The sequence below is a fragment of the Zonotrichia albicollis genome, chromosome 28 (genome assembly GCF_047830755.1).
Source record: "Zonotrichia albicollis isolate bZonAlb1 chromosome 28, bZonAlb1.hap1, whole genome shotgun sequence".
NCBI classification, from domain to species: Eukaryota; Metazoa; Chordata; class Aves; order Passeriformes; family Passerellidae; genus Zonotrichia; species Zonotrichia albicollis.
Window position 1 is genome coordinate 1,333,441 of NC_133846.1, and position 13,549 is coordinate 1,346,989.

The 13,549-nt window shown below is 53.2% G+C and overlaps 1 protein-coding gene across 1 annotated transcript in view; it reads right to left on the bottom strand.

Moving 5' to 3' along the window:
* Nucleotides 1–5,567: 5,567 nt before the first annotated feature.
* The window catches only part of LGR6 (leucine rich repeat containing G protein-coupled receptor 6), a 169,280-nt gene continuing 161,298 nt past the window's right edge, over nucleotides 5,568–13,549 (bottom strand). Inside the window, exons 17-18 of the mRNA XM_005492487.4 lie at nucleotides 9,578–9,658; nucleotides 5,568–8,083 (exon numbers count right to left, since the gene is read on the bottom strand). Of these exons, the coding sequence (XP_005492544.4) occupies nucleotides 6,843–8,083; nucleotides 9,578–9,658 (1,322 nt within the window). The 3' untranslated portion in view covers nucleotides 5,568–6,842. The remainder of the gene's footprint in view (nucleotides 8,084–9,577; nucleotides 9,659–13,549) is intronic.

The window sequence follows — 13,549 nt, forward strand, 5'->3', positions numbered from 1 at the left end:
CAGTCAGATGATCCTGGGAATCTGTTTCCATTCATAAGTAGATGCCAAAGTGCTTCAGAAAATATCTGTCTGCATCCTTAAGCACTGTGTGTCACTGACACCTGTGCCCTGTGGGAGCCCTTTAGGACAGGAACTGTGACCATTGTGACCATTACCCTGCCCCAGACAAACCTTAATTCTTTCAGCCCTGTGTGTATTGAGGGTGGGGGGCAGTCACAGAAGAGGTCAAGGTGTTTGACTCAGTTTGTGACTGACCAGTATTTGAGTGTGGTTCTTCTTCCTCACAGCTGCAAGGAAGTTACTCCAGTTTTGAGGCATTCAGGAAGCTGGAGCTTTTTACAATTTTCCAGGCTGGCTTTTCACACTGGGACCTCAGCTTTTCCTGTGATTTTTCCTAAGTGTCCACTTGACAGTTGTATGTACAATGTCATCCTCAATGCATCTGAAGAGAAGATGCGGGGTCTGGCGTTTGCTGTATACCTGGGATCACAGATGCTTTCACACACTTTGCTCTTATCCAAGGTCTGAGAAGTCTCTGAACAGAATATTTCCAAGAATACTTCTGCTTCCTAACAGAATCCTTCCCAGAACAGGAGAGTGTACTGGCCAGAGGGATCAGAGCAGGCTGTTAACTCTCCAGGCACTTCCAACTGTGACCGTGTTCACAGGGGTCCCAGGATGAGGGAAGAGACGAGGATTTGACTCCATGTTTCAGAAGGCTTGATTTATTATTTTATGATATATATTACATTAAAACTATACTAAAAGAATAGAAGAAAGGATTTAATCAGAAGGCTAGCTAAGAATAGAATAAGAAGGAATGATAACAAAGGTTTGTGGCTCAGACTCTCTTTCCGAGGCAACTGGACTGTGATTGGCCATTAATTAGAAACAACCAACATGGGCCAATCACAGATGCACCTGTTGCATTCCACAGCAGCAGATAACCATTGTTTACATTTTGTTTTTGAGGCTTCTCAGGAGGAAAAATCCTAAGGAAAGGATTTTTCATAAAAGATGTCTGTGACATCCAATTTCTGCACCATGCTCCTGGCTATCACCTCTCAAATGGTGTCTCCATTTCCTCTGCCTGTGGGAAACATCCAGCTGGAGCAAGGCAGATTTCAGATGGATGTGTGGCTTTAGCCCTGGGATCCCCACTCACTGTGCTCCTACCTGAAGGCTCTGGGGAGAGGCAGCTCTTGGCTGCATGAGGGCCATGTGGCCTTTACCCAGCACAGAACACCACGAGGTTCTTGCTCCATGCCCTTGCCTGCTCCCAGTTCTCTTTGGGTCCAACCCTCTGTATTTTATAGCTGAGCCCTCTGTGAGAACATCCACCAGATCTCACCTTTTCCTGTGCCAGTCTGCCCATCTTTGACTATTTCACCTTGAAACTCTGACAGAGACCATGGAGTGGAGCAGATACAAGGGAAGTCTCCACCATGGGCAGTACAGATTGAAGATCACAGTGTCTTTCATTTGGAGAACAAAAGCTGATCTGTTTGATCCTCATGATGCTCCTGCTCTGGACCACACCAAACAGGAGCCCTTTCCTGGGTCTGGGATGGAAGGAAGAGGTGTGTGGGGATTCAGGGCTGGGAGCACAGTGTCCATATGGAGAAGAGTGGGGCCTGGATGGCAGGGAAAAGATGCCAGCAGGAATTACAGCTAACAAAATGTTCACAGATGAAAAGCTGAGATGAAGTGCCTCAGTTTTGCTTCAAGGAGTTCAAACCAGCAAGTGATGTGTGAACAGGAGCCTGGAAGTTGCCATCAGGTCTGGGACAGTAATGGAAGAGATTGCCTGAGAAAGTGAATGTGGTTTTGTGTCACTGGAGAGTGGGAACAAGGTATTAACCCCTTGGTAACTCTAGTCACCTGCCAGACCTGATGTGTGGTCCATCCCAGTGCTGAAGATGGGCTTGCATCCTCCAAAATGTCTGTTTTCCTTTGGCCTCCGAGGAGGTCAGTGTCAGACATTGCCACCCCATGCACAGTTTGTTCCTCATCACTTGCACGCCCGTGACCACGGCCGTGCTGCCCTCCCAAACGTTCCCAATCATGGCCCAGTCTTACAGAAATCACAATGTTGGTGGAAAAAACAATGAGATTGAAAAACAATCCCGTAGGGTGCTTGCTCTGCTGGCTCTGTTTCAGAGGAGCTGCACATCTCCAGCCAGGAGGGCTGGACGAGGGGAGAATGAACATCTGAGCGTGCCTGCACGCTGCCTCCACATTGTCCTGCCACACAAAGCTTCCGGGTCCCTCAGGGCCAAAATCCTCCTCACACATGCCATTTTTCCCTTCAGGCTGTCCTGGCAGTGCCTTGCTGACGTGCAGGGGAAACCTCAGAGGTGCCCAGCCCTGACAATGGCTTCCAGAGCAGTTGTGCCTGTCACCCTGCCACCCCCAACACTGCTCCTCAGCCAGAATGCAGCCCACAATGGCCTGAGCCTCCTCCCTGTCAGCTTGGCCCAGCACCTCAGTGCCCTCCTGCCCACTTGGGCTGTTGCACTGTGTCCCCATCAGCTCAGAACTGTGGCCTTATCACAGTGGGACTCCCAGCCTAGCTCCACTTAAAATAATGAAATCTGAATGATTTGGGGCAGAGGGGACCCTAAAACTCAACTTGTTCCACCCCCTGCCATGGCAGGGACACCTTTCAGTAGCCCAGGTTGCTGCAAGCCCCGTACAGCCTGGCCTTGGGCACTTCCAGGGATTGAGAAGCCACAGCTGCTCTGGGTAACCTGTGCCAGGGCCTCCCTACCTTCACAGCCAAGAATTCCTTCCCAATATCCCATCTAACCCTGCCCTCTGGCAGTGGAAGTCATTCCCTGTGTGCCGTCCCTCCATCCCTTGTCCCAAGTCCTTCTCCCCCTCTCCTGGAGCCCCTTTAGGCCCTGCAAGGGGCTCTGAGGTGTCCCTGGAGTATTTTCTCCCCTAGGTGAGCACCCCCAGCTCTCCCAGCCTGGCTGCAGAGCAGAGGGGCTCCAGCCCTGTGATCAGTGTGGTGGCCTCCTCTGAATGTGTTTCCCCACATCCACATCTACCTTGTGTTGGTGGCCCAAGAAGTGGAGGCAGCTGCAGGTGGGGTCTCACCTGACCGGAGCAGAGAGGAGGCAGCAGAGCAGCCTCATGAGCTCTTGCTGGTGGAGGATGGGGAGCAAGAACTTCCCTGTGTTCTGGCCTTGCTGAGGTCATTTCACACCTGTGCTTGTGGCCAGAAGTGGGTGACACAGTCTAAGCTGACTCCACCATGGGTGTGGGACTGACCAATCCAGGTGGGATGTGCTGCCTGCAGAGCCCAGAGTCACCCCAGGTACCACAAGGTGGGCAGGGGGGCACCAGTAAGGACCACACCAGCTGCTAGGAAGGGAGGTGGTATCGCAGACATGTTTTCATGAAAAATCCTTTCCTGAGGATTTTTCCTGCTGAGAAGCTGGGAAGCCTCAGGAACAAAATGTAAACAATGATTATCTGCTGTTGTGGAGTGCAACAGGTGAATCTGTGATTGGCCCATGTTGGTTGTTTGTAATTAATGGCCAATCACAGTCAGCTGGCTTGGGCTCTCTGTCCGAGCCACAAACCTTTGTTATCATTCCTTTCTGTTCTTAGCTTAGTTAGTCTTCTGATGAAACATTTTCTTCTATTCTTTTAGTATAGTTTTAATGTAATATATATAATAAAATAATAAATCAGCCTTCTGAAACATGGAATCAGATCCTCGTCTCTTCCCTCATCCAAACTGTCACAAGGTGGAGTGGTGTAAGATTGCTTTTACTTTTTAATTTTTAAAAATAATTGTTGAACTTAGTGCTTGGTAGAGTGGAAAGACGTGTACACTGTTAGAGATGTGGGGAAAGGCACTTCAATGAGCATTTTCCAGAGAGCTCATACTCTGGATTTATGGCCTGCAGCAGAAATAGAAAGGTGCTGCTTTCTGTTTCCTGCACATCCACAACCTTTCAGTGTTTCTTGGGCACCTCTTTGGTCAGTAAAAGGATGTACTCAGTGTTTGTGCTCCCTCCTTTCCCTTAGCAACTCTGCAAGGAGCACAGCCCAGAGAGGCCTTCAGGCTGTGCCTGCTGCCATGGGCTCTGAGGGGCTGCTGTGGCCTGGGCAGCAGAGGGAGCAGATCCCTGCTCCATGACAGTTTGTGCTCAGTTAAGCAGATCCCTGCTCCATGACCAGTTTGTGCTCAGTTAAATTCCCCTGACTGTCCAGCAGCAGCAATGTGTGGGAGGGCTCGGTGCCCATGGGAGCTGGGTAAGAGGATCCTGGCTGGTGCATTGAGCAGTGCTCCAAGGAGCTTTGTTCTCTCTGAGCTGACAATTCCTGAGTTGCCAGGAGATGGGCATTGGCTTTCAGAGGCAACTGAGCTTCCCTGGATGGAGCCAAGGGACTCTTTCCTCCTGAGCAGTGAGGAAAAGCTCCTGTGCTTTACAGCACATCTGCTTTTGGGGCTCAGGGCCCTTTGGGGTGATCTGGTGCTCTCTCAGTCCCTCCCTCCCCAGAGATGCCCTGCAGTCTGTCCTTGGCTCACTGGGGACACCCTGCAGGCCTGCAGACATCAGTGAGGCAGAAGAAGGGTGCAGTGGGGATCCTGGGTGAGCTGAAGTAATGGCCAGCACATCCATGGGCAGCATCTGCTGTGGAGCCCTGAGGGATGGGTGAGGTGATGCTGAGGGTCTCAGTCTGGCTGCCCTGGGCTGGCTCTGGCACAGACAGGGCCTGCAAGGCTGCTGGCCATTGCTTTATCTGGGAGGAGAGGGTGTGGGAAGCCCCCATTGATCAAGGAGCCCACACAACCCAGAGAAATTTTCTGCAGACCCACAGTGGACCTATCCTGGGGGAATTGTTCATGGGAAGGGCAGTGCTTTCACCTGTACCAGCACTGTCATTATCTCAGGGTTTTCCTGGCTCTGTTTTTAATGAGCCAAACATGAAACCAGATTTGGAGCATGTGTAGGATATCAGAGGTCTGGATCAGGATTCAAGTCTCACAACAGGCCATGTTTTTCACAGTTCCCACCTGAAGACTGTAGCAGAGCTTTGGATTTTGTCACTAAATTTGGGGGTCCCACCCTCTTCTCTAATCCTTGGATCTTGTTCCTCTGATTTCTCGGTATCTCTCAAGTTTTTAATCTTGAGATAAGACCACAGGCCTCAAGTGCAGTGGAGGGAAGCAGAGCCAGGTTCTGTCTGGTGAGTCTGGCTTTGCATAGACCCTGTTACATGATGTTCTTGCACTTTGATGCCACAGATCTGTCCTGGTCACAAACTCAAACCCCTGAGCAGCAGATCCCAGGGTACAGGGTCTCACATGGGACCTGGAGAGGCACCTGGTGCCACAGTGCTGCTGCATGAAGGTGATTTGGCTCTTCCCTCCTGAGAGCAGGGCTGGGGAGGGTGGTGTCAACTCACATGGACACAACACAATTGTCCAGCTCTCACTCTGGCAGTGCAGACAGCACCCAAGGCACAGCCGCTGCCAAGGGAGCCACCAAGGTGCTCCTCACGTGAAAGAGGACAGAAACCAGCCACTGGTCAGCAACAGGGCTCATTTATTATCTCATGAAAATGAGTGACAAACAGCTGCAGTAACGTCAGCAGAACCAAAGCTTTGCCCAGGCCTGAGCTCTGAGCACAGGGCTCCCTGCTGCACTGGGTGGCACTGGGAGGGTTTGTGATGGAGTCAGAGGATTTGGGAGATCCCTGAGCTGCAGGGAGTGGATTTGGGCTGTTCCCAGTGGCCTGTGTCCTCCTGATGCCACCATCCCACAATGCTGATTTCTCTTTCCTCCTTCTACACCAGCTGCCTGCCCTTAAAACAGGAGAAGGCACATGCAGTGCCCAAAATGGCTCCATTGTGTGTGGGACATGTACCCAGAACAAAGAGCCTCTTCCAGGAGGGAGGTTTGGGGGCGATGAGGCAGCAGCCAGACCCATTTTCACCATGTCTGACCAGGAGCAGGTGGCTGCAGACAGGAGTGCCCCAGGTGTGCTGTGCTGTTTGAGGGGCCTGCTGTGTCCTTGGGTGCCTTGGCTCGGTGCTGCTGGGTGACCTCAGGCAGAGCACATGGGATTCTCTGGGAACTGTTTGGGTTTGGCTGCTGTGGGTTCCAGAGACCCCTTGTGAGACTCTGTGGGTCAGATTGAAAGGCTGAGCATCCCCAGCTCCTGGGCTTGGCTGGAAGTGAGGGTTGTGTCCAACCCATGAGGCTCCCAGCGAATGAATGGGGATTCCCAAAGTAGAGGCATCCAAAACTCAGGTGTACACATGGATATGCTGCTTTTGGTGGCGTGAGACAGGCACCAGCCCATTTCCAGGGTGTGTGGGACCTGCAGAGAGCCCTAGAGGACAAGGTCTGGGGTTCCTGTGGGTGGCCATGTCATTGCAGGTGGCCATTTCCAGAGGTTGCCACAGAGCCATGGCTTTGGCCAAGAGGTCTCTGCCTCGGGAACACAAGCTTGGCTTTGCTGCAGGCTCCTCCTGGCTGGTGATGCTGCAGGGTGGGCAGGAGGAGCTTTCCCTGACCCACTTCCTGAGCCAGGGGGGCTCTCTCCCAGGCAGTTCCTAGCAGAAGTGAGACTCACACAGGGATTGTCTCCTCCCATGGCCAGCCCTGAGTGTCTGGAGCTCAGTCAGAGCCCTTCTAGGCCAGGGGCAGCTGGCAGAGCAGTGCCTGTTGCCCAGGCAGGTGTGATGGGGATGAGGGAAGACAGATTGTACTGGTGCTTTTCAGGGAGCCGTTTGTGTCACCTTGCTGGCCCCTGGGCACTGGTGTTGGCCCTCGGTGTGGGCTGTGGGGCCGTTCCCACGGCTGCTCCCAGCAGGGTTATAAGTGAGATGTGTAGGGCGGCGGCGTGGCTGGGGAGGGGAAGAAGGTTATCCGGAGGCTGCTGCCAGACAGATCCCGGCTCTCTGGAGTTATCAGCACCTCACTGTCATTGAGGCAGGGGCAGTGCTCAGAGCAGCCCCTCTCCTTGCCCCTGGTGCCCACCCTTTGCTGGCAGGGGATGAGCGCCATGGAGGGGAAGCTGTAGCTGTCAAGGATGGGCCGCACTCCCAGGGAATCAGGTGTCTCACACATGTGGTCGATGTCAGAGAAGTTCACCAGAGCCTGGGTGGAGTCATAGGAGCTTTTCTCCATGTCATCAGCCCTGCAGGACTGGGGGAAGCTGCCCTTGTCCTGCCCTTTCTGCCTCAGCAGGCGGAAGTCATCTCTGAAGTGGGGGTTGAAGAGCAGGTAGAGCAAGGGGTTCAGGCAGGCGGGCAGGGGCAGGACCACAAGGAAGACGGATTTGATGACCTCTGGGGTGATAAGGAAGAGATTGAGGGTAGAGGAGAAGGTGAGGAAGGCCACTGGGCAGTAGAGGAGGCAGTTGGTGAAGATCAGCCAGGCCACATGCTTGACCATGGCGCAGTCCCAGACAGCGCTGAACTCCCCCTTGAGCAGGCTGCAGTAGAGGCGGATGTAGGTGCCCGTGATGGTCAGGAAGCAGAGCGTGTTTGTCATCACCAAGGCCACGGTGAAGCCCAGGCTGCTGGGTTTCCCCTCTGGGATGGGGTATGGGAGGCACAGAGGGGATGCTCCATATTCCCCAATGGAGAAGAGAGGCAGGACGGCGGCCACAGAGGACAACAAGAGGCAGCAACAGGCGGCGGCCTTGACCTTGCCCAGGGACGGGGACTTCCCATATCCCCGCACGCAGGAGGCCGAGAGGCTGCACTGCACAGCAGCCAGGGTCAGCAGGAAGATGGCAGCCTGGGAGGCCAGCACGGACAGGAACCCTGTCACCCTGCAGCCCGCGCCCGTCTCCCATCGGGCGCCGTAGCGGGCGAAGCGGCCGTAGGTGAGGCTGTCCACAAGGGCCAGCATGCTGCACGAGATGCCCGTCAGCAGGTTGGCCCCGGCGATGGAGCCCACCAGGAACTTCACCGGGGACAGGTAGCTGGGGGAGGCAAAGACAGCCAGGATGACCAGCCCGTTGCAGAGCACCGAGACCAGGACGATGAGCCAGACTCCCAGGCGGATGATCCAGCTCTCAAACAGGTGATCACAGGGCTTGAAGGGACCTGCAAGACAAACCCCAGAGTTACACCCAGCAGGAACTGCTTCTCTCCAAGCCCCAGCTCCCTCCTGGCCCACCAGCCACATGAGTGCCTTGGAAAATGTGACATTGTCCCCCCTCTTCTGCAGCTGCCCCTTGGGTCTCCCCTGTGCTCCTGCCCTCACACTGGAGTGCCTCTGGCACCCTCTCAGATCTTGTCTAGGGTGGGAAGAAGGTGCAGGGTAGGGTCAAAATAAAATATAAGAAGCAACAAACTGATCAGTGCTCCTAAAATGTAAAAAAGTCATGACTGCAGACTCCTCTGGTGTGAGCCTGTGATTTGGGCTCCTCTGCCATTCCCTGCTCCTCCTCACGTTCCCCCTGGGAGCTGGTGGTGTGGAGATCTGCCAGGATGCTGCATCCTGCTCTGGCACTGCCAGCCTCTCTCTGTGCACTCAAGACCTTGGCTAAGAGGTGTCTGCATCTCTTCATTCACTCTGCATGAATGGGGATGGGGATGTGAGGTGAAGTGTCTGGGCATGAGGGAGAGAGAGAGGGAGGGAGCTGGGGTGGCAGGGAAGGGACAGAGGGGTCTGGGCAGGCAGAACATGGAAGAATGTCAGGAGAAAAAAAAGAAGTGGATGGGTGGGGGAGTGAGTAAAGGACGGTTGTGGAGGGGCAAAAAGAGGACCGGTTTGGAAGCTGTTTGCCAAAGAAAAAAGAAGAAAGTGGGGAAAGAGAGAGTGGGCAATGCTATAAAATTGCCTCTGGGAGGGATTGGGATGTTTCAGTGAGTGGTTCAGTAAAAACAAAACCAGGGCAGTAGAAGTTTTAGGTGTTAGAGAGCAAAAACATTAGGGGAAATGGAGAAAGCTTTTTCATTTCTAAGGAGGTGAAGCTCAGAGTGCCAGGCAGCAGGACATGCCTCCATCTGAAATCTTATTCCTTTTGCAACAAACTCAGTGGAACAACTGATAAGAGTCTGTCCCGCCCAGTGTCCCACAGCAGGCTGGCTGGAACCAGAACTCTGCAGCCTCCAGGTGTGTCTGTGTAGGACACCACTGAGCTATGAACAGGCACAAAATCAGAAGGAAACTTCCTTGAGCCCCAATCAGCATTGCAGCCCAGTGCCTCCCCTTCCTCAGGACACAGAGCAAAGTGTCCCTGCAGTTTGCAGTGCCATGGGTGTGATCAGGACACCAAGGACAAGGCTGCCATGCAATATTCCAGGCTGGCTGAGGCAAAGCTGAGTGTCAGGAAATCAGGAGAGCCAGAGCTGAGGGCAGCAGGTCGGTGGATGGAGGAGCTGGTGGTACCTGGGGTTCCTGCTCAGGTTTTCCTGACATGGGCATCCCCTCCTGACAGGGCAGCTGCATCCAGTGGGGAGAAGGAGACTCCTCACCTGCCCCCACTTGGCCTAAGCCCAACCTTTCTGATCTATAAGGTCATGGGGAATCCTGGGGATTGAGAGAAGCACAAAAATCCCAACTCTGTTCAAAGGGTTTCCCTGGCTGCTCACCTGGGCTTGGTGTGCACTGAATTGTGGGGTGCAGCTTGGATTCCTCAAGCTCCAGCTGAAGATCATCTGCATCCAGGTCATCTGGGGAGGAAAGAACAAGAAATGGTGCTCAGATAAGAACCAGCAGAACCATCAGAGCTCACTGGGCCAGGAGCTTTTCCTGCTGCCTGTCCTGCACACAGACCTTCCCAGCCAGTTCAAAGCAGCTGCTGGTGTGCAGTTTGTCCCCTGCTGTAGAGGGAGAAGATCTTGTAAATGTTGGTGGGTTGCGGTGTAGCCAACCCCTCTGTTTTTAGGTTGCTCCTAACATTTGAAGTGTGACAGCCCCAGATCCCAGAGCTGTGGGACTGTGGTTCCCTCCTCCCAGCACTCTTTATTAAAAGTAAAGAAATCCTCCAGCCTGTGTGGTTAAAGAACACAAAGCCTTCAAATGCAGCTTCTCCATGGGAGCTTTCTGGGCAGGCCTTGTCCAATATTTGTTCATCAACAGGGATTTTGGGGCTTTGTTCAGAGGGAACCATCAGCCTCTTCTTGCAGCACAAATTTTTTGTCAGCAGCAACCACCAGCAAGCAGTTCCTCAGCAAAGAGACAAGGGAACACAACATTTATTGTGTTATTTTATGCCCTGTAAAACCTTGGGACTATGGTGCCCTGTTTTTGATCATGGATGTTCCCAGGATTTGCTGAGGGATTTGCAGACTCTGCAGCCACGGGGTTTGTGCAGCCAGGCTGCAGAGCCCAGCCCTGCACCAGCATCTCTGCACCCCGAGCCAGGCTGGGCTTGCTGAGGGTCAGGCAGAGCCCTTGGCTGAGAAGGAGCTGCTGGAAGGGGATGGGGCTGAGCCCTCAGCTGAGTGTTCAGTGCAGGCTGTCACCAGGGTGAATGGCATCCTCTCAGCCTAATCCACAATGTTCTTTTCTGCTTTGTTCCTTGCTCCTGATCCCAAAGTCCTGCTGGCTGGACACGGTGAGGACAGCTCTGTCCTGCTGCCCCATTCCCAGCCGTGGCACCAGCACAGCCTTCAGCTCCCAGTGGAGAGCTTGGGAGGGTTTTCTGCCAGCAGGAGGAAAGGGAAAGGATGTGGTTTTGTTCTTGTTACAGCCTGGTAGCCAGAGAGTTGGATCTGTGGCTGTGGGATGAGCTCTCTCTTGGATGAATGGATGGTGCTGGAGCCCAGGTGTGCACTGTATAAGCCCAGCTTATACACTGGCCAGGAAGGCAAATCCCCACAGATAAGGCTGACCTGAGAGGGATTGATGTGTCTAATCTGTTTAGAAGTGGTGCCTCTCAAGAGCTGTGCTCCCTGCCTGTGTTTGAAAATGTGACTGGGATTATTTGATTAAAGGATGATGACAAATAACGTGCTATCTTTAGTGCCTCCTGACAAGCTTCATGGCTTTCTCGGCTTCAGGGAGCTTTGGAAAAAAAGGTCATTTTTAAAATCTGTCTGTGTAAGAATTGAAATATTACTGCTGCTTTGGAGCCTGGCAAGGAAACCCTCGCAGTGGGATGGAAAAATATTTCATCCTTGTATTTTATAGTCTTATAAATCTCCAGTGTCTTTTCCAGCCACAGTGCGGAGGCTGTGATGTGCAGTCACGATACCCAAATAAAACAGACACAGCCTTGCCTTGCTGCGCTCTGCTGAGACCCAGCCCTTGGGAAAGCGTAACCTGTGCCATCCATTTTCTCCTCAAAGCCTGGTTTTAAGCCCAGGTTCAACATTTTCCTGAAGTGAAGGATGATCTCTTGTTTTGCCTGGACTATGAGCCTGCTGGGAATTACAGAGCAATCCTTAGTCAGCACAGTGGGATTCAAAGTGAAAAATGTACCTCTGTCTGCTAGAAACCAGTGCCTCTCCAGCCTGGGAGCTGTGAGAAAGGGAAATGGCTGTTGTGTCCCAGCAAGGCAGGCTGCATTGATTTTGAAGAAGCTGTTACTTGAATTTTGCTTCACTTTCTGAGGTCTTATGAGAAAAGCCCTCTGTGCCAGTAGTGCCCTTTCCATGAGAAAGGAGCTGCCTGTACCAAAGTCAAGTGAGAGGAAGAGGAGCAGAACTGCTGGGGAAGGGATAGAACAGAAAACACTGGGCTGAATGCTTTTCCCCTAAGTGCTGCCTGCTTAGTGCTGTCTGTGTCAGCCAGGGCAGCCCCATGGCTGGCAGGGTCCTGCCCTCTCCTCGGTGTGAGGGTGGCTGCAAGAGGCCTGGGCAGATCCTGTTTGGGGTCTGGAGAAGCTTTTTGAATGATAGAAGTAGAGGTGTGTCTCTGAGGACCCTGCAGGGTTTGCAGGTTGTTGGGGAAGATGAAACAGGAAAGCCTTATAAATATGATTGCCTGGCAAAAGATTTTGGGAACACAGAAATATCACACAATGTGCTCCCTTCTCACTTCCAACAGCTTTGTTCCATCATTCCAAACACGTTGTAAGTGAATTCATCCCCTCCTGTCCTCAAACCAGAGGTCCCCAAGAGAGGTGCTGGGGTGGTGATGGAAGTGCCCCAGGGCACTTTCCCTGCCCTCCTCTGCAGCACCACTGGGAGCTGCTGGGGGCTGCTGGGGCTGTCCTGGGGGCAGATCCCTGAGCCATCCTTGGGTTCCTGGTCAGCCACAGGGGCAGACTTGGGGCAGGGGATGTCTGCTAAACACTGCCAGCTGTAATCCAGAGGCTGAGACAATTGGGATTGCCCAGCCTAGAGAAGAGAAGGCCCCAGGATTTAGGGACCCTCCCAGTGTCTAAAGGGGTGCCAAGAGAGCTGGAGAGCAGCTGTGGCTGCCCCTGGATCCCTGGAAGTGTCCAAGGCCAGGCTGGACAGGGCTTGGAGCCACCTGGGACAGTGGAAGGTATCCCTGCCATGGCAGAGGGACAATGAGAAGAGCTTCAATGTTCTTCCCAAACCCAAACCATTGTAGAATTCAGTGATATCCCAAACACTGAAAGTGCTGAAAGTGAGACCTTAACTATCCATTTTGGCAAGGTGACAGAATGGTGAGATGTGCACTGACCACTCGAATTGGGCCCCAGGTGGGTGTTACTCAGATGAGAATGGACACACTCAGGTGGTGAGGGAGGGTTCCCAGCACTCAGGGCCCTGGGGGGATGGGGAAGAGCTGATCCCACCCTGGGGTCTGTGGCACCACCTGTGCTCTGGGTCTGGGGTCAGGGGCTCCCTCAGGGCTGGGCTTGGCTGGGATGGGGATGGGATGGAGCAGGAGAGGCTGCAGGATGGGATGGGGATGGGATGGGAGCAGGAGAGGCTGCAGAATGGGATGGGGATGGGGATGGGATGGGAGCAGGAGAGGCTGCAGGAGCCACAGCCAGGCAGGGCAGGGCACTGGAGCCTTTTCCTGTCCCTGCATGGCTGCCTGGGATGAGCTGCCTTTCACTGCCCAGCCTAAGGTTCTGGGAACATCTTCCCTCATTTGGGAAGCAATGCTCAAGGCTGAGAGGACAGAGCTCTCTGGAAATGTTCCCTGTCCCTCTCCAAGCTCTCCCACAGCATCCTGAGTGCCCTGACAAGCCTGGCTGGACCTGCTGTCACATAGCCCTGAGGTATTTTCTCTCCAGCTGACCACTTTCTCTCTTGCATGAAAGGAATGTTTGGGAGCTTTTCTCCTCTTTAATGAGGAAGTGTTACAAGGTTCATACAACCCAGCCAAATGCCATCGGTGGCCATCAGAAAGAAAGCACAGGGAACAGAAATAAAGCCATGATTAATTAAGTAAAACAGCAATATCACAAACCCCATATCATCAAGAGCAGACCCTGCTGCTGGAGGTCTGCAGAGTCATCTGCAAAAGCTGCACATCACAAGGAATGGTGCTCCTGTGCATTTCACATTTGCACCTCTGTGCTTTGATATTCCAAAACAGATCCAATGCTTTAACATCTGAAAATGGGAGCCTTTACGAGCAGCAAATATCCTCATTTGGCACATCTCAGAATCAGTCAGGAATCAGTCAGCATTCCC